Source organism: Pantherophis guttatus, chromosome 1 (assembly GCF_059756535.1).
Source record: "Pantherophis guttatus breed Tessera chromosome 1, ASM5975653v1, whole genome shotgun sequence".
NCBI classification, from domain to species: Eukaryota; Metazoa; Chordata; class Lepidosauria; order Squamata; family Colubridae; genus Pantherophis; species Pantherophis guttatus.
This window is the reverse complement of record NC_142063.1, coordinates 47,750,810-47,774,598: the sequence shown is the minus strand read 5'-3', so window position 1 is coordinate 47,774,598 and position 23,789 is coordinate 47,750,810. Positions and strand designations below refer to the sequence as shown.

The 23,789-nt window shown below is 35.9% G+C and overlaps 2 protein-coding genes across 16 annotated transcripts in view; one reads left to right on the top strand and one right to left on the bottom strand.

Moving 5' to 3' along the window:
• SPATA7 (spermatogenesis associated 7) overlaps positions 1-11,204 on the top strand; it is a 40,251-nt gene extending 29,047 nt beyond the window's left edge. For 6 of the 8 annotated variants that reach the window (XM_034418280.3, XM_034418279.3, XM_087873146.1 and 3 more), the window contains 5 exons: positions 802-875; positions 2,107-2,160; positions 4,745-4,822; positions 5,508-5,565; positions 10,653-11,204. In XM_034418280.3, coding sequence (XP_034274171.2) covers positions 802-875; positions 2,107-2,160; positions 4,745-4,822; positions 5,508-5,565; positions 10,653-11,111 — 723 coding nt within the window. In that variant the 3' untranslated portion in view covers positions 11,112-11,204. The remainder of the gene's footprint in view (positions 1-801; positions 876-2,106; positions 2,161-4,744; positions 4,823-5,507; positions 5,566-10,652) is intronic. The other 2 variants (XM_034418281.3, XM_087873149.1) reach the window with 1 other exon arrangement.
• A 5,570-nt stretch (positions 11,205-16,774) lies between these two features.
• Positions 16,775-23,789, bottom strand: part of PTPN21 (protein tyrosine phosphatase non-receptor type 21) — a 54,961-nt gene continuing 47,946 nt past the window's right edge. For all 8 annotated transcript variants that reach the window (XM_034418287.3, XM_087873129.1, XM_034418284.3 and 5 more), the window contains 2 exons: positions 22,338-22,498; positions 16,775-21,494 (listed from right to left, as the gene is read on the bottom strand). In XM_034418287.3, coding sequence (XP_034274178.2) covers positions 21,366-21,494; positions 22,338-22,498 — 290 coding nt within the window. In that variant the 3' untranslated portion in view covers positions 16,775-21,365. The remainder of the gene's footprint in view (positions 21,495-22,337; positions 22,499-23,789) is intronic.

The following is a 23,789-nucleotide window of genomic DNA, read 5'->3' as shown; positions in this document are numbered from 1 at the left end:
CATTCATTGGTGACTTAACCTTCATGAAAGTGTGGCCAAAAGGTAGTGGATTGCATAGCAATAGATCAGAATTGTTTGGTGGTTTGGATGGCTGGAACAGCCAGTAATAGTTTCAACACCACCCATCCACCCACCCCACCCAACTAGAGGTTCTCCCATTACTCACAGGCATTCAAATTTCCTCTCACATTCTGGTCTGAAAGGTGCTTTTCAAAAGGCAACTGGACTTCCTTTGTTTTCTTGAAGGTGTTTTGCTTCTCATCCAAGATGTTTCTTCAGTACTGATTGAATGGTGGGGAATGGAATATATACTCCTTGGAGTTATCTGGTTGTTAGCACTCTGTAGGTCAGTCTTTAGCTCTCTGAGAGTTGTTGAGGCAACTTGGGGGTTTATCTGTACCCTTGGGTCACCTGAATTAGAGTGCAAATGAGTATGGAATGGGTTCTTGGAACTGCTGATATGTTCTCCTATCCATCAGGACAAGATTCAGCAGTCCATTGCATTTGAAAGACAAAGGTCACACTTTTGAAGACAGCAAAGTTCACATTCTGAACAGAGAGGACCATTGGTTTGAAAGAGGAGTTAAAGAGGCCATCTATGTTAAAACTGAGCAGCCCTCTCTCAACAGAGGGGGAAGGATATGATATCTCCTGTCTACATTATAGTCTTTTCAGCAGTTCCTAAAAGGTTAACAAATGGCTTGAGAAATGTCTTGCTTAACAACAGAAAAATTGGGCTCAAGTCGAGGACTACCTGTACAAATGAATTTTGTATCAATAACAGAGATGTGTTCTTTACAGGTGGAAGATCCCAGGTTTTCTAATGAACAGAAGTCTGATGAAATGAAAACTATTTCTCGGTTATCCTCTCCAAGGTAAGCAGTATTTGGATCTTTTTCCTCTTTTTTTGACACACCCTGTGACTTTCCAGAAGTCCAGAATGATGAATTTTGTGAGGTTTAGAACTGTATGAAGTTCTAAACCTATTTTTCCCTTCAAACAAAATTTCAGAAGGAGAGCAAATAAGGTAAAGATCTAATGTGAAAGATGAAATATTTGTTTGAACCACAATATTTATTTTGATTAATAAATAATGAATTAGTAAATCATGAGAATGTGATAAAATCTTTCTTGGATGTAACTGGATGATTAACCCACCATCAATGAACAGGTGTTTACTTCAGGTGAAAGATGGGTAAATATATTTGTGTAAAGCCAAAATTCAGAATAATGGCACCTCAGGCTGAGACAAAGACGGCAGATTGCAGCACTGATTGCTAGGAAGACACTGGGCCCAATTCAGAATGCTGGTTATCATCTTTAAAACCTATATACCATATGTAAAGCACGGAGATTCAGTAAGCACCAACTTGCCCATCCCCAACAAAATTCTAGAAGGGATGCTGAGAAATGCAGAGGGCAATGGAGAAAACAGCAAACCTTCTTAGTAGCAATCCACACCGTTTCGAAAACTTCTCCACCAGAGATACATTGACCCTACTATCTGTTTGCATGCAGTAAGAATACTCTGGAATGTTCTGTTATTTGCAGGGTTACTTTTTGTTGACTGTTTTATTTCTTACGTTTTGTGGTTTTATTGTTGTTTACTTGTTCATTGCCCAGAATCTATCCTATTGGGATAGAAGACAAAGATAAAATTGCAAGGGCAAAATGTTCCTCTCTCCTTTTTTAACAACTCATGAGAAAAAAATAAACATCTTCCTGCTCCTGACTGGTTGCCCAGGGTTTGAGTTTCCTGCAATTTACTTGTCTTTGCCCACTATGTAGATTGACAGGTTTAAGTTTGATTAACAGTTCATTTTATATTAAAATAAAATATATTATTTTCTCTCCCTCTTTCACACCACAGTGAGAGTTACTGGGTAATATCCATTTAATAATTCTAAAAGTGGTTACATGATTTTATTTACTCCCTCGCCTTCATTGGGGAATAAAATTCAAAAATAAGAATGATCACACTGTGCACTTTCCTCCTTTAGACATAGCAATCAAATTGAGCATAGCCTTATATGAAACAATGTACATTTTCATAGTATTCTGCCTTCTGGGTCTGATTTGCACTGTTCCTTCCTCCTTATGGCTTAGAGCAATTTCTCCATGTTCTGTTGAGTCCCCAACCATGAGGAAAATCCAAGCTGAGTAAGTAACTCATTAATTTCTATGTTACATAAATGCAAAACATTAATGAAGTTGACATTTTAAGTGAGGTAATTACAATTGGACCCATGTACATTAGTTGCTAAATTGTTGCACAATGAAAAATTACCGGATTATTTTTATATCATTGATCCTGTTTCTTTCCTTCCCCTATCCCACCCCTTAATATCATTTTGACACATATAACCATATTGAACAATCTGATATAACCACAACATTCATATGTTTAAGGACACAAGACACCACAACCTGGTTTGGTTAATGGATTTAAATCAAAATTACTTCCATTTCTTCTGCATTTCTTTTATTTACTTTCTAGCATTGGGGCCCAAAACTACATTATGGAAAATCCATGAAATGCTATATGAAACAGTTCCCTTCCTATTTATATGAAAATGTCATGAGAATGCAAGGGAGGAAAGAAAGGGATATGTTGCTTATTTATGGGCTAAATAAGTAGGAAAACCTACAAGCAAGATACGAGAAATTGAGTCCTTGGTGTTCTCTGACCTTCATTGTTGTTTGCAGATGTTTCATTACCAGACTAGATAACATCTTCAGTACTAGAAGGGAATGGGGTTTGCTCCCTGATTATATATAAAATGGCTTTCTTTGTCAGTGTTAATGATGTTGTTTTGATAGCTCCTTGATTAAACTTGTTTACTGTTTGATTGTTGGGCTGGTGTTAATACTGCTTATCCGGGCATTGATTGCTAGCAAGGAGATATTCTGGTCATATTTTTTCTGACTTGTCTGAATACCAAGCATTTAGCATTCTTTAATATTTTTTTGGATTTAGCTTGATCTAGGATGCTATCCATTTCCCAATTGAAACTATGACTGAATCTATCCATGTGCTCTAAAATTAAGGAACTTATTTTGGCAAATATGCTCTGCTAGTCTTCTGCCTGTCTGTCATACTTAGTGGCAGTTACAGATCTTACACTTAATGTTGTTGAGAACAATATTACACTGAAACAAAAGGGATGCAACATAAACTTCATTGCATCTCATAGGTCGCTATGGGATCAATTATGACCTATGAGATAGATTGCTCATACACTTTTCCCCCAAACATTTTGTGTCCCAACTAAAAGATCAGTCTCCTAATCAATTCATGTAAAATCATTATCTGTTTTCCCAAACCTTTTCTATTCCCAGCAAATCTGAAGTTCAAAGTAAGCATTCTGGGGGGGGGGGGGGGGGGGGTGTTTCAAAAACATTAAAGCCAATTTAAGGAGAGAAGCAACTTAGAATTAAGGAGAAATTTCCTGACAGAACAATTAATCAGTGAAACAACTTGCCCCCAGAAGTTGTGAATGCTCCAACATTGGAAGTTTTTAAGAAGATGTTAGATAACCATTTGTCTGAAGTGGTTTAGGTAGGGTTTCCTGCCTAAGCAGGGGGTTGGACTAGAAGACTTTTAAGGTCCCTGCCAACTCTGTTATCCTATCCTATCCTATCCTATCTATCCTATCAATTCCATTCCGTTCCATTCCATTCTATTCTACTCTACTCTAGCAATCCATTAACTGAACAGACTATCAGTTGTGCAGATTGTCAGATTTCCAGCTCTTACTGATGCAATGGAATATATGGCAGAGTTGTGTGTTGCTTAACACACAACTTAAAAAGAGCCTTGGTAGTACAGGGGTTTAAGGCACCCTGTTATTAAGCTGGTTATTAAGACCAGCTGCCTGCAATTACTGCAGGGTTCGAATCTCGCCAAGGCTCAAGGTTGACTCAGCCTTCCATCCTTTCTAAGGTAGGTAAATTGAGGACCCAGTTGTGGGGGCAATAAGCTGACTTTGTATAAAAATATACAAAAGGATGAAGGCTATTGCTGAGCACATTGTAAGCCGTCCTGAGTCTTCGGAGAAGGGCGACATATAAATCAAATTTTAAAAAAAAACAAAACACTCTTCATTCAAGCAACTTCTTTAACAACACTATTGTTTATATAAGAGGAAATTTAGTGACATATTAGCAGATTTGCTGATTGCTTATTTCTGTTAAATGTTTGTATATGTATTGCATTAGTTTGCTTTTTTTTAGATAACTCTTAAAATGAGTCGTGGTGGCACAGTGTTTAGAATGCATTATTGCAGGCTAGCTCACTGCCAGGAGTTCGATCCTGACAGGGCTCAAGGCTGACAGCTCAGCCATCCATTTTTAATAAAAAAAAAGTAAATGCTGCTTAGCTTGACAACTAAATATAATAAAATTAATTCAAGACTTAGATCCTGCAATCCAGGTACAGGTAGTTCATTATGTATGTATACATAATGCGGCAGGAAGATCCCCTGTATAAAAAGGTACAAATTTGTACTAGCAGACAGTGCTCATATATAGAGGACAAATCAGCAATGGTAGGAAGTAGAATAAATTCATTCCTAAGAGAAGACTTTGAGGTGAAATAATCCACCAAACAAATTAGTTTGTCTTCATTTATTGATGTTAGTATTTATGATCGAGATCATAAATGGGAATTGGTTGGTAGCAGCTAAAGTGCTTGTTCAGTGTTTTCATTTCGAGACTAAAAGTAGTTTTTATCTTTTCTGTTTAGAGAAGAAGAACTGAGGTATTTAAATTTTATTCAGGACATAACAGATGAAATTCTGAAGCTTGGGTTATTTTCCAACAGGTTGGATATATTTAAAGTTCCTACATTTTATTTTATTTTTTTGCAGTGAAGCATTGATCAATGGTAAATAAAGGAAGAACCAGAGATGGGTTTGTGGTGAGAAGTGTGTAAAATTCTGAATAAATACAGTCCAGAGGGGGGAAAATATTTTACTGGTGACATGAATGGGTAGATGGGAATAAGATGAGACAGTGAACAAAAAGTGACCAGGCCATTCAGAGATCCAAGAATAAATGAGGGGTAACTAGCAACTGTCTAGTTGGGGAAAGTCTTTTGGTTTTGAAGGTGTGACTTAAGCACCAGTCTATTCATGTACATGTCCAGCAAAGAAATAAATGTAAGTCTAGAAGCATGGCTGGTTTGATGTTTTTGATGAAAGATTGGAAGACTCAATGAAAGATACAAGGTGATAAAAGGATCTGAAATCTGGGCAGGCCATTTGGTAGTTTCAAGAGTAGATTTGAGAAAATATGAACAGGAAAGATATGAAATAAACTACACAGTGAAAGCAGGACAGCTGCAGCTGATGAACAGAAGACCAAAGATAAAAAAAATTAAGTGGCAGAATTATTTTGCTTCTATTTTAAAGAAATAAGTTAACATCTTGGAGTTGATTATTCTTAATGATTTTCTTTTGAAAATTTTTTCCTGTGTAACACTTTTCCAATATTTTTGCTTTTTAAAGGGCTTTGGAAAGGTTGTTTGAACGTCACATAGAACTAAACAAGAACCATTTAAATAAGGTATGCTGCATAGATGAGAGATCATTTTAAGAGTACTAAAAATTATTTCTGAAAATGATCAATGTGTTTGCTGAAGAATATTTGTTTCTGATTTTCTAAATATATATTTTTGTATTTACAACCATTAGGCAGGATTCCTCATTTGTTAAAGTACCCTCTGAAAAAGCATTTAGTTAATTCATTTATTACTATCAATTGCCTGTTTGGTCCTTCCTCCCCATAAGTAAATACATGAAGCAGCCAGGGATAGTGGCTTGTGGCATCCGAACCATGTTTGCAAACCGAGACAACTGACCTTGAAAGATGGTTAGATCTGATCAGTGCTGATAGAAACAAACACTCAAGCACCTTACAGCTGTAGATTAGATTGGGAAGTCAAAACAAAAAACAAAAAAACCACCACCACTGTAGAACGCGGCAAAATATGTGCACATTGTTGCAATGATAATTATACACCTCCGAGACTCATTTTTTGTCAGATGGATGGCTATATATATTTGACAAATAAATTAAATAAATAAATATTAACAGCATGGGTAAGTTCAAGTAGTCATCAGGAATCAAACTTGGTTCCAAGACTATATCTTGCCCAAGCAAACCAGAGTTAATAAACTGATAACTGTAATCCTGAATGGTTAGTGGAATAAGCCATCGTATCATGATTATATATGATAAGTATACTCTACTTTCATTTGTCACTTATACAAAGTGATAAATGTATGAATACGTTGCTCATTTAATAATATTTCTTGGATCAATGTCATGTGTATATGAAGCTTCCTGGACTTTCAGTTGCTGCTTGAAGAGCATGTGGCAGCTGTGGTCATGAGGACCTTTGCACAACCATCTGGTGTACCAGTTGTGCCCTTTCCTAGAATGGGGAGCGCTTCACACAGTCACTTATTACTACTCAGCTCATAGTCTGATTACTGCAACATGCTCTGTCTAGACTAGTCTCTACTAAGACAACACGGAAACCTCAACTGGTAGGAATGCAGTGGCATGAGCAATGATGTTCATACTTAGGCATGCCCATGGAGGACTGGTTGATAGTTTGCTTCCAGATGCAGTTCAAGGTGCTGGTCATTATAAAGCCCTACATGGCATTCTGCCTTGAGGAAGTGCCTGTCTCCTATAGTACCTACCCAGTTGATTTGATTTTAGAGAGTTCTTTATTTGACACACACCAGCTTCTTCCAATTAAACAATGCCACTTATCAGAACCCTGGAAGTGCCCCTTCTTTGTAGCAGCATCTGATTTCTGGAATAAGGTTCCCCCCAAAGATCTAAATGGCCTCCACTCTTTTCTGGTTTAGAAAGCCTTAACTAGGACTCGACCAGAAGCGTCACGGCGAGACATTTGGGGATTAGCGGGCTCTCATGAGTCCCACGAAATCCCAGGCTGACCAACCGCTGCAGAGGGGTCTTTGGACCAGATCTGTCCTGCAGGGACAGAGAAGAAAGAGAGGCACCTTGGAAGACCAAGAGGAACAGGCAAGTTCCTCGGAGGTCAGAGGAAATTCTCTCTGACTTTGCAGTGGGGGGAGGCAGCCATTACGACCACCAGCAAGCTGGGGCAACCGGATTAAGCGATGTGCAGGAGTGGAGAATTGAGTGGAATATTGCTGCCGGGTGAGTGATATCTAACTCATAGGCAGAAAAGAAAAAAAAGGATTTTTACATAATTGTAAATGTTCTGGCATCAGAACAGCAGCTAATAGGCGTGGGAAAGGACAGAAGAAGAAAATTAAGGCGGAAGTTATAAAGTAACAGAACCCGACTAGAAATTTGTTTGTTTTGGATTTAAAATACTTGGAGAACTTTAAGAAAAAAAGAATTAGAAAAACCAAGAGCCCGAAAAAATTCTTTTTCAATTTTGAAAATTTAAAGGGAGTTAAAAAAAAAAAAAAACGAAGAAAAGCCTGTAATAGAAAGGACTGGTTAATGACTCTAAACTGAACTGTTAAAACGGACTGCAACCAAAATGGATGCCTTTTAAGCTCATAAATTGTAATTGTGGATTGTAGAGAGCCATCTTCAGGAGAAAAAAAATCATTATAACATCAAACTTTTGTTTTGGAAAAAGAAAAAGGAAAAAAAACTTTGGACTTTGAAAGAGATAACAGCATGTGAGAAATTTTAAGGAGATTTTGTTTGTTCACAAGCGTTGTGGCTTGGAGAAAAAAAAGAGGACTGTAACGTAACAATATCAATTTAGAAAGAACAAAATGGCGCAGGAACTGAAGGAAATGATAACGATGTACTTATCATTGAAAATGGAAATAAGGGAAATAATTACAATGTTGCATGGAAAATTGAAACTTGATGACCAAAAAATTGACTTAGGATACATTCAAACTGACAAAGAAACAACTAGTGAGAAGCAAGGAAAAGAGACTGATAATAAAGAAGAAGACAAAGACAAGGAGATTGATTATGAAAAATTAAATTATTATATGGGTAGTAATAATAAAAAGGAGCTTTAAAAATTACATTGGGTTAAACAATGGAAAAAACAGAAAAAGAAAAAGGGGGAAAAACAAAAAAAAGAAAAGAGGATGGAATAGAAAGAATATAAGAAACTTAAATGATTACACTGGGATTATCAGTGAGAAAATAGGGAAAAGGGATGGAAAATAATGGGAAAGATACAGCAAAATAGAAGAGTTTATGATCTTAAAAAACAAAATGATTACACTGGGATTAACAGTGGGAAGATAAGAAAAAGGGAAAAGAGAGATCAGGATTCTAAAATACAAAAAAGAAGAAGGAAAGAAAAAGAAAGTAAAATAGAAAGAGAGAAAGAAATTGAAGGAGAATATGGGGTAAAGGAAATAAATACTAGGGAAAAATGAAATTGTATTTTTAATGAAGTGATTTTAAAATGATATGGATACATGAATTATTGGAATATTTTTAATTAATGAAGGATTGTAATAAATGAAATATCCTTAATTATATATTTGGTATTTAACTAAAGAAAAACAGAAAGCTGAAATAATATTGGATTATGAATTAATTGGATATGTTTAACTGTTTTCTATAAAAATAATATAAAAATCTTATAAAAATGTTATAAAAATATTGAAGTGTACTATTTGGAATAGTTGACAAAGAAAAAATTATTTTAGATTGGAACAAAAGAATTTAAGAAAATAATTGAGAACTGTATTATGTTATAAATTTAGGGATATTGGAGTAAGACTGATACTTAAATGATCTTTTATGGAATATGGTTAATTAATTAGTGAAATTATGATAACTGGATTAATGCTAAATAATGAATTACTTAAGTCAATACATAGGAATGAACTGTATTTTTAATGAAGTGAGTTTAAAATATATGGATGTATGATGAATGTAAAAATTGGAATATTTTTAACCAATGAAAGGTACTGTGACAAATGGAATATTCTTAATTATATAGTTGGAATTCAATTAAATAAGAAAAGAAAGTTGAAATGATATTGGATTATAAATTATCTAGATATATTTAATGGGTTTTTGATAAAAATGTTGAAGTGTACTACTTGGGACAGTTGATAAAGAAAAAACTATTTGAGATTGGAACAAGAGAATTTAAGAAAATAATTGGGAACTGTATTATATTATATGAATCTAAAAGTAGAGATATTGAAGTAAGATTGATACTTAATTGATTTCTTATTGAATATGTTTAATTGTTGAAATGTATTATTTGGAGTAGTTGATAAAAGAATTATTGGAGATTGGAATAAGAGAATTTAAGGTAATAATTGGGGATTGTATTATGTTATGTGAATTTAAATTTAGGGGTTCAAATTTTAAGGAGGGAAGAGGAAAAAGGGACTATATTAGGATGAGAAGTTAACATTTTATTTATTTATTTTTTTATTTATTTTAAATTTATATACCGCCCTTCTCCCTGAGGACTCAGGGCGGTGTACAGCCAGAATTAAAAAACATAAAATACAAATATTAAAAAACAATTAAAATATATATAAATTTGGCCCAAAATTAAAAATACAAACCAATTAAAACATTTAAAATTTCTTCTTAAGCCACCATTACGCAAAATGAAGGGTAATATCGGTTTCTTAGAATTAGAGAGAATAAATGGTATGAGAAAAATTATATATAAAATTGTGTTAAATATGAACAAAAATCTGTATAAAAATTTAAAACCGGGCCAATATTCTGTTCAGAAAAGATGCATTGTATGTTTGTTTGTGTGTTTAAAAAATTTAAAAAAAATACTACCAAAAAAAGAAAGAAAGAAAGAAAGAAAGCCTTAACTAAGGCTTTCGGTGAGGGAGAGTAAGAGTCCTTGCTTCATTATGATCCAGTCTGTTGTCCTTGCTATTTTTTATGCTTCTTTTGATAAGTTTTAGTGTTTTTACTTTGATAGTTGGAGCCACTGAGAGTTGCTGGATGTCGGATTGCATACTAGTTTAATAAATTAAATTAAGCTATTACTTGCCTTTTATGGGCGGTGCAGTGGGTCAGTCATTAAGACGCTGGGCTTGTCGGCTGTAAAACCGACAGCCCAGGTTGAAGACCTGATCATTGCATGATGGGGTGAGTGTCCGTCTTCACCTAGCTTCTGCCCGCCTGGCAATTTGAAAGTATGCAAATGCGAGTAGATAAATAGGAACTACTTTAATGGGGAGGAAACAGTGCTCCATAAGGTCATGCTGGCCATATGATCCCCAAAACATCTTTGGACAGTGCTGGCTTATGGCCTCGAAACGGGGATGAGCATTGCCCCCTATAGTAGGCAACAACTAGCGGAGTAAAATCTGCAGGAACTCCCTTTCCTTTCTTTGTCTTTTATGCAGCCTCTCCCCTCCCCAATCTTTCTGAATTTATTTTCATATAAATGAATAAACAAACAAGCAAACCATACTATTCTTAAGAATGTTCAACAAGTTTGCTATACCCTTCAAGAAATTAAGCATTTCTTTCATATTAACTCTTACTTCCTGACTAACCTAATTGATTTCTGGAAAATGTTCAATTAATTTCTTGATGGATTTTTAAATTTTCTAAATTTTTGTTATAAGGCATATTTTTAATTACTGTTGTTTAATCTTTTTGTCCTATCTTAGAACAAAATGCGCCACCTGCTGGAGATTCTAAAAGTAGACTTAGGTTGCAACAGGGAGGAAAATTCTGCAGGAGTGTCCGATGCATATAGGCATTTACAGAATGAATCAGCAGAGCACCTTCAACTTACCAGTATATCCCAGAGCAAAGTGTCAGAAAGTGAAGAGCTGTTAAATGCAGTGGATTTAATAACAAGTGACCTCACTGTACATGATGATGAATTCCAGAGAGTGGAAGACCAGGATGCAATTTCTCAGGATATCAAGGAATTACTGAACATTGAGCTGAATCCCCTGTCCATGAAAACTGATGAAACTCCAGATAACACATGTCCATTGCCACCAACATGCAATTCAACCACATGTAATGCTGACTTTGAAACAAGCGAATATTTGAGAGAAGTTGATGAACTGAAAGAAAACATGACGGAACCCATCTCTTTGGTCAGGGCCCAGGAGTAAACAACTAGCAGCAAAGCACCAAACGGGGCAGTTCATCTAGTCAACAGTGCAGAGATCTGAACTTTGAAAATTAAATAAAATGCTAGCAAATCAGACTTTTAATATTTTTTATTTGGATGCTACCGCAAATGGGCTTGAAATTTTAGAAGTCAGACTTTTTTGAACTGGGCACTGGAACATTGTAAGAAACAATAGACAAAATTGTCATGTGTAATGTTATTAATTGCAGAAAAGACTAGGCATGTAGTTTGAGGCATAATGTTTATTTTCAAGACTATATTTATCAAAATACATTTATAATAAATGAATATAAAATTTGCAGGAGTAAAAACTGTAAAAAATTATGCCTACCCTTCTGAATTCTTTTCCAAATAGTTACACACCCAGATTGAATCATTATTTATATCTGTGCAGACATCTGGTGCAGCTTGCTGTTTACTGAACCAGGATTGTTTTGTCTGATTTTAATGGAGAAGCATCCTCTGCAATGCAGTATTCAGATGAAGGATTCATCCATTTATCTTTTAAAGCATGGATCAGTTGACAGGGCCTCTGACTTACTAACAATGGATGATCACACAGTCATAGTGTTAACTAGTTGTCTGATGTCTTTTTCTTGCAGTTGGAAGGATAAAATGAATTAACTGCTGTTTGCATGATCATATTAGTTCTATATCAGGGATGGTTAATACACTGATCACTCAAGCCTTTTAGACAATAGTCCAAATGCAAGCAGTGTGTTTCATTGCGTAATTGGTAACCCTCTCCAAGTAGACTCCATAATAAAGTTCCCATTACACAAAATGGGGCGTGAAGACCTTGAGAACGCCAGTTGTTAGATTTTAATTTCCAGTCACTCTTAAGTATCAGGAAGGGAGAGAGCACAACCAGACAAAGCAGAATCACACAAGTGTACCTATGTACATGCATGCAACACTATGATATATAAATAAAAGGAACGGGGTTTCTATTACAATAGTGCAATGCTTTCAATAGGCTAATCAATTTGATACTTCCCTATGGATGCTGCTGTATGACATCATGGGTGGTAATGGGTCTATTTGAAGGTGGGCTGCAAAGAGTTTGTTCCTGCTTCTCTTGGGTCTTGTGGCAAAGAACCGTCAGCAACTATTTTTTGTCTAGAAAGCATCCAGTAATGACACACAGTACTGCTCTAGTACCCTTTGTTGAACGAATTATGAAAATAGTATCCACCTGGGAGTCCAGGACTCCCAGTTTGGGAACTATACCACAAAGCGGCCAACTTAGTATGGCTACGAGAGTGGGCCTTATTAAGAGATAAGAGAATTTTACAACTGGAAGGGCACGACCTATTGAGAGGCTGGCATGCCTACCTCTGGGACAAAGGAAAAGGAACAGGGATATGTTTCCACCAACATAAAATTAGAGATACATTAATGAAGACATGGAAAGAAATCAGGCATAAACATTATTTAAAATACCCAAAATGGATATCCACAATGGAGGCACTGACCCATTCAAATACGTTAGGTAGGGAGAAAATGGTCACCTATCAAGATATCTTGGATAACAGTGGTAACCTTATACCCAATGAGATATTAAAAGAGCAAGGGATCCATATAGATTGGTGGCCGTATTTACAAATTAAATCCCGATATAGTAGAGATAAACAAGAAAAGGGAATAGAGATGGGGACAAATCGTTTGGATAAGGTATGGCTAGGTAGTGAGAACAAACTATTAGCCAAATTATACTCCTACCTGCTCGAATACAACAGAGAAGGAGAAATATTAAAAGATCAAATGATCGCTTGGGGGAAAAACATCGAATCAAAGATAAATCTTGATGAGTGGGAAGAAATATGGAATAGCAATCTTAAACTGACGAGAGCAACAAGCTATAAGGAGAATCAGTATAAGATTCTATATAGATGGTACTTAGCACCATCTAGAATTGCTAAGATCTACCCAAATGCAAGCCCCAAGTGTTGGAAATGCAGTCACCACCAAGGTACCTTCTATCACATGTGGTGGACGTGTCCGGAAGCGAGGAAGTTTTGGAAAAAAATACAAAAATGGATCCAAGAAATATTAAAGGAGGATATTAACTTCCTCCCGGAAATCTATCTCCTGGGAGTGCTAAAACGAACATTTGGAAAGGACAAGAAATATTTGATTATTCATATTGTCACAGCTGCTAGACTCTCCTATGCCAGATATTGGAAAGAGAAAAAAGGACCAACCGAGGAACAGATAATCAATAAGATACTTGACTGCGCAGAAATGTGCAGATTAACGTATGTGTTAAACGGAAAGGAGGATTCAGAATTCTATACGATCTGGGATCTGTGGTATAGGTGGTTAGAATTTAAATGCAAAAGTTAATACTCATATGGAATAACGCACAACGATTAGTTAACCCTATATATTATTGTACCCTAATTAAACAGTAATCAATTTTATACATAAGAATTTTTGTACAAACTGTATAATTAATTAGATAATTGATTAGATACCGCACTTGTAAGTATACAATATGACTACACATTGCCGAACCGTATAGTTTGAATTGTAATATATTCTTAATTCAATAAAAATTCATTAAAAAAAAAAAAGGAAAGAAAATAGTGTCCACCTACTGATAGCACAAGAAAATAGTTGCTTACCCTCTTTTCAGTCAAAAGCTTTATAGATTTTTTAAAATGTAGTTGTCCAGAGACTGATAAGCAAATGGAAATGATTGAAAAGCAAATGGAAATGATAAAACAGAAAATGGCAATATGATTTTCTAAACTTTAGAAAAGAAATACACTGAAACTTGTCTCTTGGCAAAGGAGCTTAAATGGCCTGTGTCTTTTCTCTTACATCTTCTGCAGCTGGATGGAATGGGCATAGCTAGCTGATTTTGGGTGAAAAGAGGTTGAGTGAAGGGTAAGAAAATAATGCAACCATATTGAACCCAGCTGGCATTTATGTCAGACTCAGACATATGAATGTGCTGAGCTGACAAAATTTAATTCTGTAAATCTTATATTTAGAAATCTGCTTTCTGTTTGGATAGCAGCTGTTTTCTCAAATGAACTTTGAAGTGCTAAATTTACTGTAGGAACATATACTCACTTTAGAACTACTAATTCTTTCTTGAATTAGATTTTCTTGAATTAGATTCTTGACGAATGTATCTTCTTTTATGTATACTGAGACCGTATGCACCAAGACAAATTCCTTGTGTGTCCAATCACACTTGGCCAATAAAGAATTCTATTCTATACTAATAATTGCCTCAACAGAAGGACTCCAAAAATAGTCATTAACAAATAATCATCTCAATTGAAAAAATCCCAAAATAATAGTCATTAACAAGCTGTTTGGCATCCCCCCCCCTTTTAAAAGAAAAACTTTCCCGGTTGCTTAGTTCATTAAATGCAGATACTTTGAAAATATATAGCACTCTAAATAATACCAGGATGCTATGTTAAAGATGAAAGGTGTTGGTTTAAATTTGGTGTTTGCCACTCAAAGGGGCAAGTAATTTGGGATCTGCAATTTATTAAAAAATGGAAGTGTTGGGGTGCTTTAAGTTATAAATTGGTTTGCTGAGAAGAAACCTCTTCCCTGAATAATTCAGAAATGTTTTGCAGCTGTGCCTTTCATCCTACAAGGCTTACATTCTTATGACTCTTCCTATCTCAAATGAGGGGAAAACTGCATCATCTCAGACCCAGGGAGGGAGGGAAGAGTAAAATTTTAATAAGGAATTAAATGAGACAAACAAAACGTGCTTAGAAATCATTATCCTGTCCAGTCAAGAATATTTTGAAAATCCCTCTATCTATTTGGGAAAGCTTTCTATTAGAAAGCTTTAAAACGAACAATTGGGAGCAGTAGATGCTCTCATCACAAACATGCTCCAAACTCTATCCACTTATTTAAATGGTTCTGCTTATTTGCCATTGCTAAAAATAAAAAATAAATGAGTGTGCTTGTGGATCAGAATTTGCCCTGTAAGGTAAGCAAATTCTCTGGTGACAATCTATCAGCCGCCCTCCAATCCTCAAGATGTTATTGCAGGGCAAAGAACTTAGATTAGCCCAACATTTCTCACTTGGTTGGCTATGTGTAGATGGATTTTGAATAATTAAACTCTCGGTGTTTACCAATCCTGACTAAAGCAGGGCCATCAATTGAGAGTTTTCAAACAGGTTTGGCGGTATTTTCATATTCTGCCTAGATCAGCGCTGTCAAACTCTCGGCCCATGGGCCAGATGCATCATGCGCTGGTCACATCCACACCCAGTTTAGCAAAGGGGGAAAAAGTTGCAATATGTCACATGACGCCGCCGTGACAATGCGAGTTTGACACCCGTGGCCTAGATTGTCTTCAGGACATGATGCTTTATCGAGTCTCCTGATGACTTGTAATTTGTTTTTTAACATGAGATTGTAAGGGTTGGTGGATACCTTGAAGATCTAGTCCAGGTGTGTCACATTTGGCCCTGGACAGCTAGTATGCAGCCCCATAAGACCCTCCACCCCAAATAATGGATGTTTGTTATGCATTATCTATATTATATATTTTATATGCCATCCAAGGCAATTCCTCTTCACTCAATGCAGCTCAGGCAAGCCAAAAGGTTGGACATGCCTAATGTAGTCTAATCTGCTCGGTACAGAAATCTATTACCAGCAGGTTATCTATTACAACATCCAGCAGGAGTACCTTCTGAGGTACTCTATTCCATTGCTAAATCATTACCATTTGGAAATTTTTCCTGATGTCCAGCATTCTCCCTTTCCTTTCTTTTTCAGTCTAAACATACCCATGCCTTTAATAGTTTGCCACATGTTTTCTTCCGGGACATATTCCAGTTTGTCAGTTTCTTCCCAATGTAGTGTCAAGCACTGTATACAATTTTCTAATACTTATTTAACTGCTTGTATCACATGTTTTTCTCTTGGAAGCTCAAAGCAATTTATGTGAGTCCTCTTCTTTCAAAATAATTCTTGCACGACAACCTTGTGACAAAGAAGCAACAAAAAAAGTGGGCACCCTATTGAGCTTCACAGTTCAGTGGGGCCTTGAACCAAATCTCTTTTTATTAATCCCAACAATTTGGCTCCTGCAACATTCATGGATCAAATGGTCAAAATCTTGCATGGCTTCAACTTCTTGCATAGGATTTGTAATACTAGGTAATAACCTTAACCTTGTAAGATATTAACACTAATTTTTTTTAAAAAAGTTTTAATCTCCAAAACAAAGAGTTAAAATTTATGTTTTAAGCTTTACAGCATTGTTAAATCTCCACTGAAGGAAGCTATTTGCAATATTATTTGCCTAAATTCTTTATTCTTTGTGTTCAAATATAACACAGTAGAAACAGAACTGATCCTGAGCTTCATACCAGCACAGAGTTCCTAGGAAATAACATAGTTTTCTTCAGTCTTTGCCAGTATTAAAGGATATTACTTCTGTAGTATGAACGTCTGCAACTAAATACTTGATCTAAAATGTCGTGCAATACACCATTGGGAATCTTTATAATAAACAATTCTATGCAACATATTTGAAGGTATCCTGTTTTGGATTATGAAATGGATTGAGTTTTATATTGTATTCAGTATTATTTCTATTTATGTACAAAAGATCAATATTCAATAAATATTATGGAACAGCTCATGTTTGAAGCGCTTCGAATATTTATTTTCATGGCAAAAATAGACTATAATATAATTCATTTCACATATATTACATATCAAAGAAAAACAACCCTTTCTATCAAATATAATCTGCACATTGTTTTAAAAACCCATCTCAATTGTACATGATTTAAAGCTGCAGCAATTATACATTTTTACACTTGATAGAGACAAAGCAGATCTTATGTGTAAAAAACACTAGCTTGACATTAAAAAATAATACTTCAATTTTGAGACACGCTATTATTCAAGGAAGGTACTGCAAAACTCCTTGTATACTGACGTAAAAAAGAAGAGGAGAAATTGTGTAAAAACCATTCTTTCCCTTGCATAGATTTAATTGCTTAAGGCTAGTGGGATGTTGAGGCATCTGTTTCAAGATACAACACCATGCAATATCAATTCTTTTGCCCCAAACTAACTTCAAGCTCTACATCTTCATACATTAGAAGAGCAGCATGGGAGCTGTTTTCTTGGACTTCAACCCAGGTCTCTCTAGTATGGTAGGACATGAATGAATGATGTTCATGATGTATTGCAGTTTTTTTTCCCAACAAGTCCTGTTCAGTCCCTTGGAAGGACTCTACTGGCATGGGAATGTGCAGCACTCTTCATTTAGATTTAGATTTTTTTAAACCTGCCTTTATTATTTTTATAAATAAAACAGAACATATTTCCTCCTCCTCCTCTTTTCCCCACAACAACCCTGGGCTGAGAGAGAATGACTGGGCCAAAATCACCAGGCCAACTTTCATGCCTAAGGCGGAGCTAGAACTCACAGACTCCTGGTTTCTAACCTGATATCTTAACCACTAGACTGGCTCTCATTTATCTTTCCCAAGTAGTTTCTTGGCAGAAACAGCACAGAACTGAATAATTCAAAATAAATTCCATACCCCTGTAGAAGCCTATGAATGCAAATTGTCTCACAGTAATTCAACAAATGAGGTCGGACATGTTTTGGGTCCATGATGAATACAAGAAAACAGCATCACAAAGAAAGTTTTACATTGTTGATTTTATGTATTTTGTCTGTAAAAAAAGTATGACCAGGTTTGGTTATTTTTGTAGCTTTTATGAAGATTTAATAGGAACATATTTTACTGAATCTATCTGCTCATTTTTATTCTGGAACCTGGAAGTTCATTTTAGATTGTTTCAAACTCCCTTCATATATTTAAAGGAGGTTCCAATAAAATAAAATGGCATATAACTTCTCTCGATATATATTTAGGCATAATTTTTTTTCTCAATCTGTGCTCAAAAAATGAGGACAAAATATAGTGGAATTTTAAAAAGACATGCATTATAATACAGTAACCACAACTATGTGGTTTGTTTCATCAATATTAAAGCAAATGTTATTTTATTTAGCACCTTGGAACTTCTTTGAAGAAAAAAAAATCACAATGGCACTTCATTGCATAACACAGCATCATGTCAACAGTGATTTTGGCCAAACAACATATTAGTTCATTTAGTAGTTTGTTCAAAACATAAAATGCAGTTTAAAGAAAATTATGCCCAAAGGATACATTCAGAATAGAGCAACAATTGAGTTGAAAAGAAGTTGATACCCCCAAAAGGCTAGAGAAAGGCAAAGAAACTGGTCCCTACAGTATTGTAGCAACAAGAGCCTCAACTCAGAGAGCATTCTTCTCTCTTTCCAGTCTTTTTCATTCTTCAAAATATTTCCCCTCCTGCTCATAGTAATGTTAGAGTTTATCTGCAGTAATTTGACCCACAAATTACATTTTGCAGATTAGGAAAGAAAAGAGTATGCTTCACAAATAAAGGAGTAATCCCCTATAGTTCTCTGGATTGTACCTAGGTTGGACAGTGCAATATTGTGCCACTGAGATTTTTTTCACTCTCTCCTTCACTGCACTGGAATAGGTCATCTAAGATGTTTGCTTGTAAGTGTCATAGCTTATAAATCTGATCTTGAGCTTAGCTTTACGAACTACAAACCACATACAATCACAGACAGCAAGGCAACCATATAAATCACATTGCTTGCAACAGTCTATCACTGTTCACATGGAAGTTAGCAAAATGCATATAATTTAGTTATTTAGAGGATGACTTCAGTTTGCAGTTCATTTTGCTCTATAGTGCATGATAATTAACGCCATTTAAGCGCAGAACAGAGAAATCATTTTATTCTTTCTTGCACCCCACCCCTACCAAGTATAACTTAGTTAGAAGACATCCCACCAGAGAAACAGACAAGAGCTGAATCCTTGAGCTCTCAGACCCGCTGTTGTTTCAACTCACCTCATAAATAGGTTCATCCATAATATTAAAATTCTACTTCTCCCTTTCTACCTTGTGCTGCACAAGCCAGGCCCAAATAAACAGCAGTTTCATTAGGCAGAAAACTTACACTGAATATTTTTTCACAGAACATTGGACAGCCAAAAGAGAGTATTTAACCAAGCCTTAAAAATTAAATTTTGAATTTTCAAAAATGATTTGGAATACACCTTTATAGACTTGGACTACCCTACTGCATTTCAAAAGTTAAAGTGAATGCTTTAGGAACATCATTCTGCAAATTATTGTATGGTATTGTAGCCACCAATGCTTCCAAATGTATCTTCGGCCCTCCCTAATGCATGGCCCCATCCCGCCATCAAAAGTTCATGCCAGATATCCTAACTTTTTGAAACGCTCTTTTAAAGAAGATAGTGTTTCCAAAATGAGATGCTGGTTCAAGGAAGAGACGCAAAAGCCAACATCTTAAATGGATCATTTCCAAAAACTGCTACTATCACCGATAAAAGCTGCATGGAAAACTGGTTCATATACACAGCTCCCAAGTGGTGAAAAAACAAGGAACATTGAGACTGCACACTGGAAATTAGCATCCATTGGTACCAACCCATCTGATTTTTCTGTTTGTTCTTTTTGCCATGAAGACCAATCAAATAATCTAGACAGAACAGAAACACCTTTTGACATCTCAGCCGGAGAATGTATAATGCAAGAACAGACATGACTTATGTGTAAAAGAAATATTTCTTAGAGTCTGCACCACAAACACAGATCAATTTGACTTCTGTCTTAACAAAATACAATAATCTCAAAAGGACAAATAGTACTGCTTTGAAGAAATAGCTCCCATGTTATTCAAAGTATCATACTGTGCTTACTGTGTTATACAACTGCCTGAAGCATTCATGCATCCATCCTTCCCTCCCTTTCATTCTCTTTGGCACACTATACAGCCTACTGGAAAATACATAACTTTTTTTGCTTTTCATATGTACACTTTCCATCAGTCATTTCTGCTTTAAGAATATGCAGACTTTCTAATGTTAGTATAATGTTATTGGAGAGTCTGCTTTGGAGATGTTATCCAGAGGAAAAGACAAATAAATTTGTTGACTCTAAAAACATTTATTCCTTTTGTTTTCTTTTTTACTTTTTTGATAGGGAATTATTAACAAAGGCAATTTTACCACCACTTTGCTAAATTATGCAGACCAATAGCCACATTCCACTTTAAATCAAATTCTGTTGTAGTCACTCCACATTCAATACCTTTTCCTAAAATGAAATTTGCAGGCTAAGCAGATAAACATATTGTTTCTCTAGATAAATTAAATATTTAAAGAAATGTTTAAATATTCATCTGTATTCAACTTGATTTCAACCAGAAGTAACAAACTGTTCCTTAAAGAAGTCATTCTGATGCTACACTTCATTAATAATTACTTTCTGAAGTTTTGAGGAGCTATATAGGATTTCCTAGGATAACCTTTTTCTTTTACTGTACTTTTTGACCTAGAATGTGACTCAACAATCATTTCCTACTGGGGGGGTAACACAGCAGCAGCTGTAAATTTTGTCCTCGCTTTTACCATCTCATTTTCTTTCTTTTCCCTCCAAAGATTTGCCAACTACTTGTTTAATGTACCACAAACTTCACCAGCCGTTACCATCTTCCATTTAACTCTTTTCTTGTCACAAATCTTAAGCCAAACACTCAATTTCTTTTATTGCGTGCTGTCTGTAGCCTGCAGTTTCTAGACGAGTGCCCCACTTCTGGCAAAAAACAAAACAAAACAGCACAACACTCTCTGTCTTAAGTGCTTCCTTTAATGGCTTGTTGGTGATGCTGGTTGCAATATAAAAATCAACACACACACACAAACATTCACACACAGAGATTGAAATAAAAAAACTCAAGCACAATGATGCCATTTATGACTATTGTATAGGCAGGGCACACTTCTTTCACCACAGTCTATCTACAAGTATACATCAGTATAGCTTTTCATTCATAAAAATGTAACCACCGTGATTTTCAGAACGGCGCAGTAATGTCTTCCTAGAATCAGCAGTTGTATGCCTACTATGAATACTGTTTCATTGGAAGAACACAATGAATCATTCCCATTTCAAACCACTCCCCACACACATTCCTTTCCGCTTCAACATGAACTCTGCCAAAGCAATGTCCAGTTGCATACAGAATTTTCAAACTTCATGTAGTCCTGGAAGGCAAACTTCTGCTTTTGTAAACTCTTGCAAAGAAGTAGACTTTTGAAGCTTGAGTGGAGAAAACCTATATAAGCCTCGAACTCTTAAGAAACTGGATGAGAACTCCATAGACAAATGTGTATTGGCTTAGGGTTTGCACCATCATCATCCTTTGCTGCCTCAGCATTTCTAGCATTCTTGGGATATCCAGTGCCTAAAAAGACATACACACAAGTTGGAAAATTATTTAAGTGGTGATAATAAGCCACAATTGATGTAATGAACTGTGAGAATAATCTGGGAAGAACAGGAGGAGGAGCCGCAGCCTAGGTGATGATCAGACAAAAGACATCTCAGCCTACAGAAGGAATGAGGATGGAGAAGGGCCCCTCTCTAATTCTCGGAAAAGTAAAGGGAAAGGAGGGGGGAAGTGATTTCAGACTTGCAGGATTCTGCTTCTGTGACAATATAACAAAGGCAATGTTAGCATTTGTGGTTTTGGTTTTTTTGTCTGGACTATCCTGAACAACTGACAACTACATAGACACTTGTGTGACAAGTCATTAAATATCAGAGAATGAAAAGAAATAGAAGAGGAAGGAAATGACATGATATTCTTTTTAGGCGCTGCTTTGACAAGGGTATTTAGGAATATCTTCCTGAAAAAAACATGCTAGTTCAGGGGTGTCAAATCCGATCGCATCACGGACCAGATTGTGACGTATTGGGATGATTTTTGCCTTTGCGGAGCCCGGGTGGCCATGGTCTGCACAAGCCATATCCGGCCCACGGGCCGCCAGTTTGACAGGTCTGTGTTAGTTTTTGTGGATTTTGGTTTGAATAGGTTTTTGATCCCTCACTTTGTAATTTCCAATCTAACATGGAGACAAGCACATTACTGTTTGTCCATTAGTTACTTCCATCATGAAAGAAGGTTGGCGCATTGTAAGGATCATTACTCCATGAAATAATCTTTAGTGGGCTTTCTCAATGGGTATCCCCTCAAGGGAATTCCCATTGACTCACATAATTCCTAGTTTAAAAATTAAGGAATTACCTCATTGTGCTCCAGACAGGCAATCATGATCTCTGATAGGATGACCACTCCAGTTCTTCCTACACCAGCACTGCAGTGCACCAGTAGAGGGGGATTGGGAATTGCAGGGTCTGCGGTACTGTTGGTATGACGCCGTACTGATTGTATCTCTTCCAAGTATGCTATTGGATCCAGAGGAAAAGAAGAAAGGGAAAATATTTAAATTAGATAACACTGATATATTTTTTGGTCTTTGTAGAAAGAAAAATGTACATCCAAATTCCAACTATGTATTGAACTATTCAACTTTTGAGTTCAAAAATTAAAACTGAGCTTAGTAGTTGGATAAGAGATCTTAAGAAAATATCAGGGCTGTAGATCTGGATAAGATGCAAAACATCCTGAAAAAAAGGTACTTCAAATCACTTCTGTATTGCAATCAATAAAACTGCAAAAATGTATCCATCGAATCATTTAGATTGACTTTGATTCAAGAAAGAATTTAGCAGTGCTGCACAGTAACACTCACCTGGAATATATATCTACAGGTAATCCCTCAAGTTATGACTGACTGAGCCCTTTGAATGACCTGTTGTAGATCATACTGGTCATTCAACAGGTCATCATGTGACAGATCCTATTTGATGAAATTCTTTGCGGTGGTCATAGCGAACACCGCAATCATTAGATCCAATTTTCCCCAATGGGTGGGGGTTTTTGCCAGAAACCAGAAGTAAATGCAGGTTTCTAACAAAATAGTATTAATAACAGTCACCTGATTGCAAATGCTGCAAACAGAAGTAAATGTAGACTGACTGCTGAACACACAAAATGTGATCATGTGATCCAGGTTAAAAGTACCACCCAGATGTGTCTGCTGCAACTTTCAACGGTTGCTACATGATCAGTCATAAGACAAAGACTACCTGTATTCAGCACAATGTAACATATAAATAAACATACATTCTGTTTAAATATTTTGCCTTCTAACTAGGAGTTAATTCTAAAAGTTAGAATTAACTTTTTTCAATGAAATGTTGGTATATTTCAGTACATTTCAGCTTTGCTTGCTCTCTACAACCGTCCCTTCTGAAATGAGATGAATTTACTTGTGTCTCCTTAACAACAATTTCTCCAGTTCTCTTTCTCAATGGGTATCCCCTCAAGGGTATTCCCATATTAAACTGTGATTAAAACCTAATGACCCGATTTTTTAAATGAGTAAATTACTAAAGTTCCAAACAGAACAAAAAAGCAGAAATGAAAACAAAAGTGTGCTCAGTTATCATTATGGCAATGTGGGAGGAAGAAAGATTAAGAATAACATATAAAATGCATAATGATTCTTTCATATTGCAGTAAATTCCATTTTAGCTCAGAGCCTAAACAACTATTGGTATCCACATATCACATAAATTGCATTTTCTCTCCCCTCCACACACACACTCTCACACTCACTCACTCACACACACA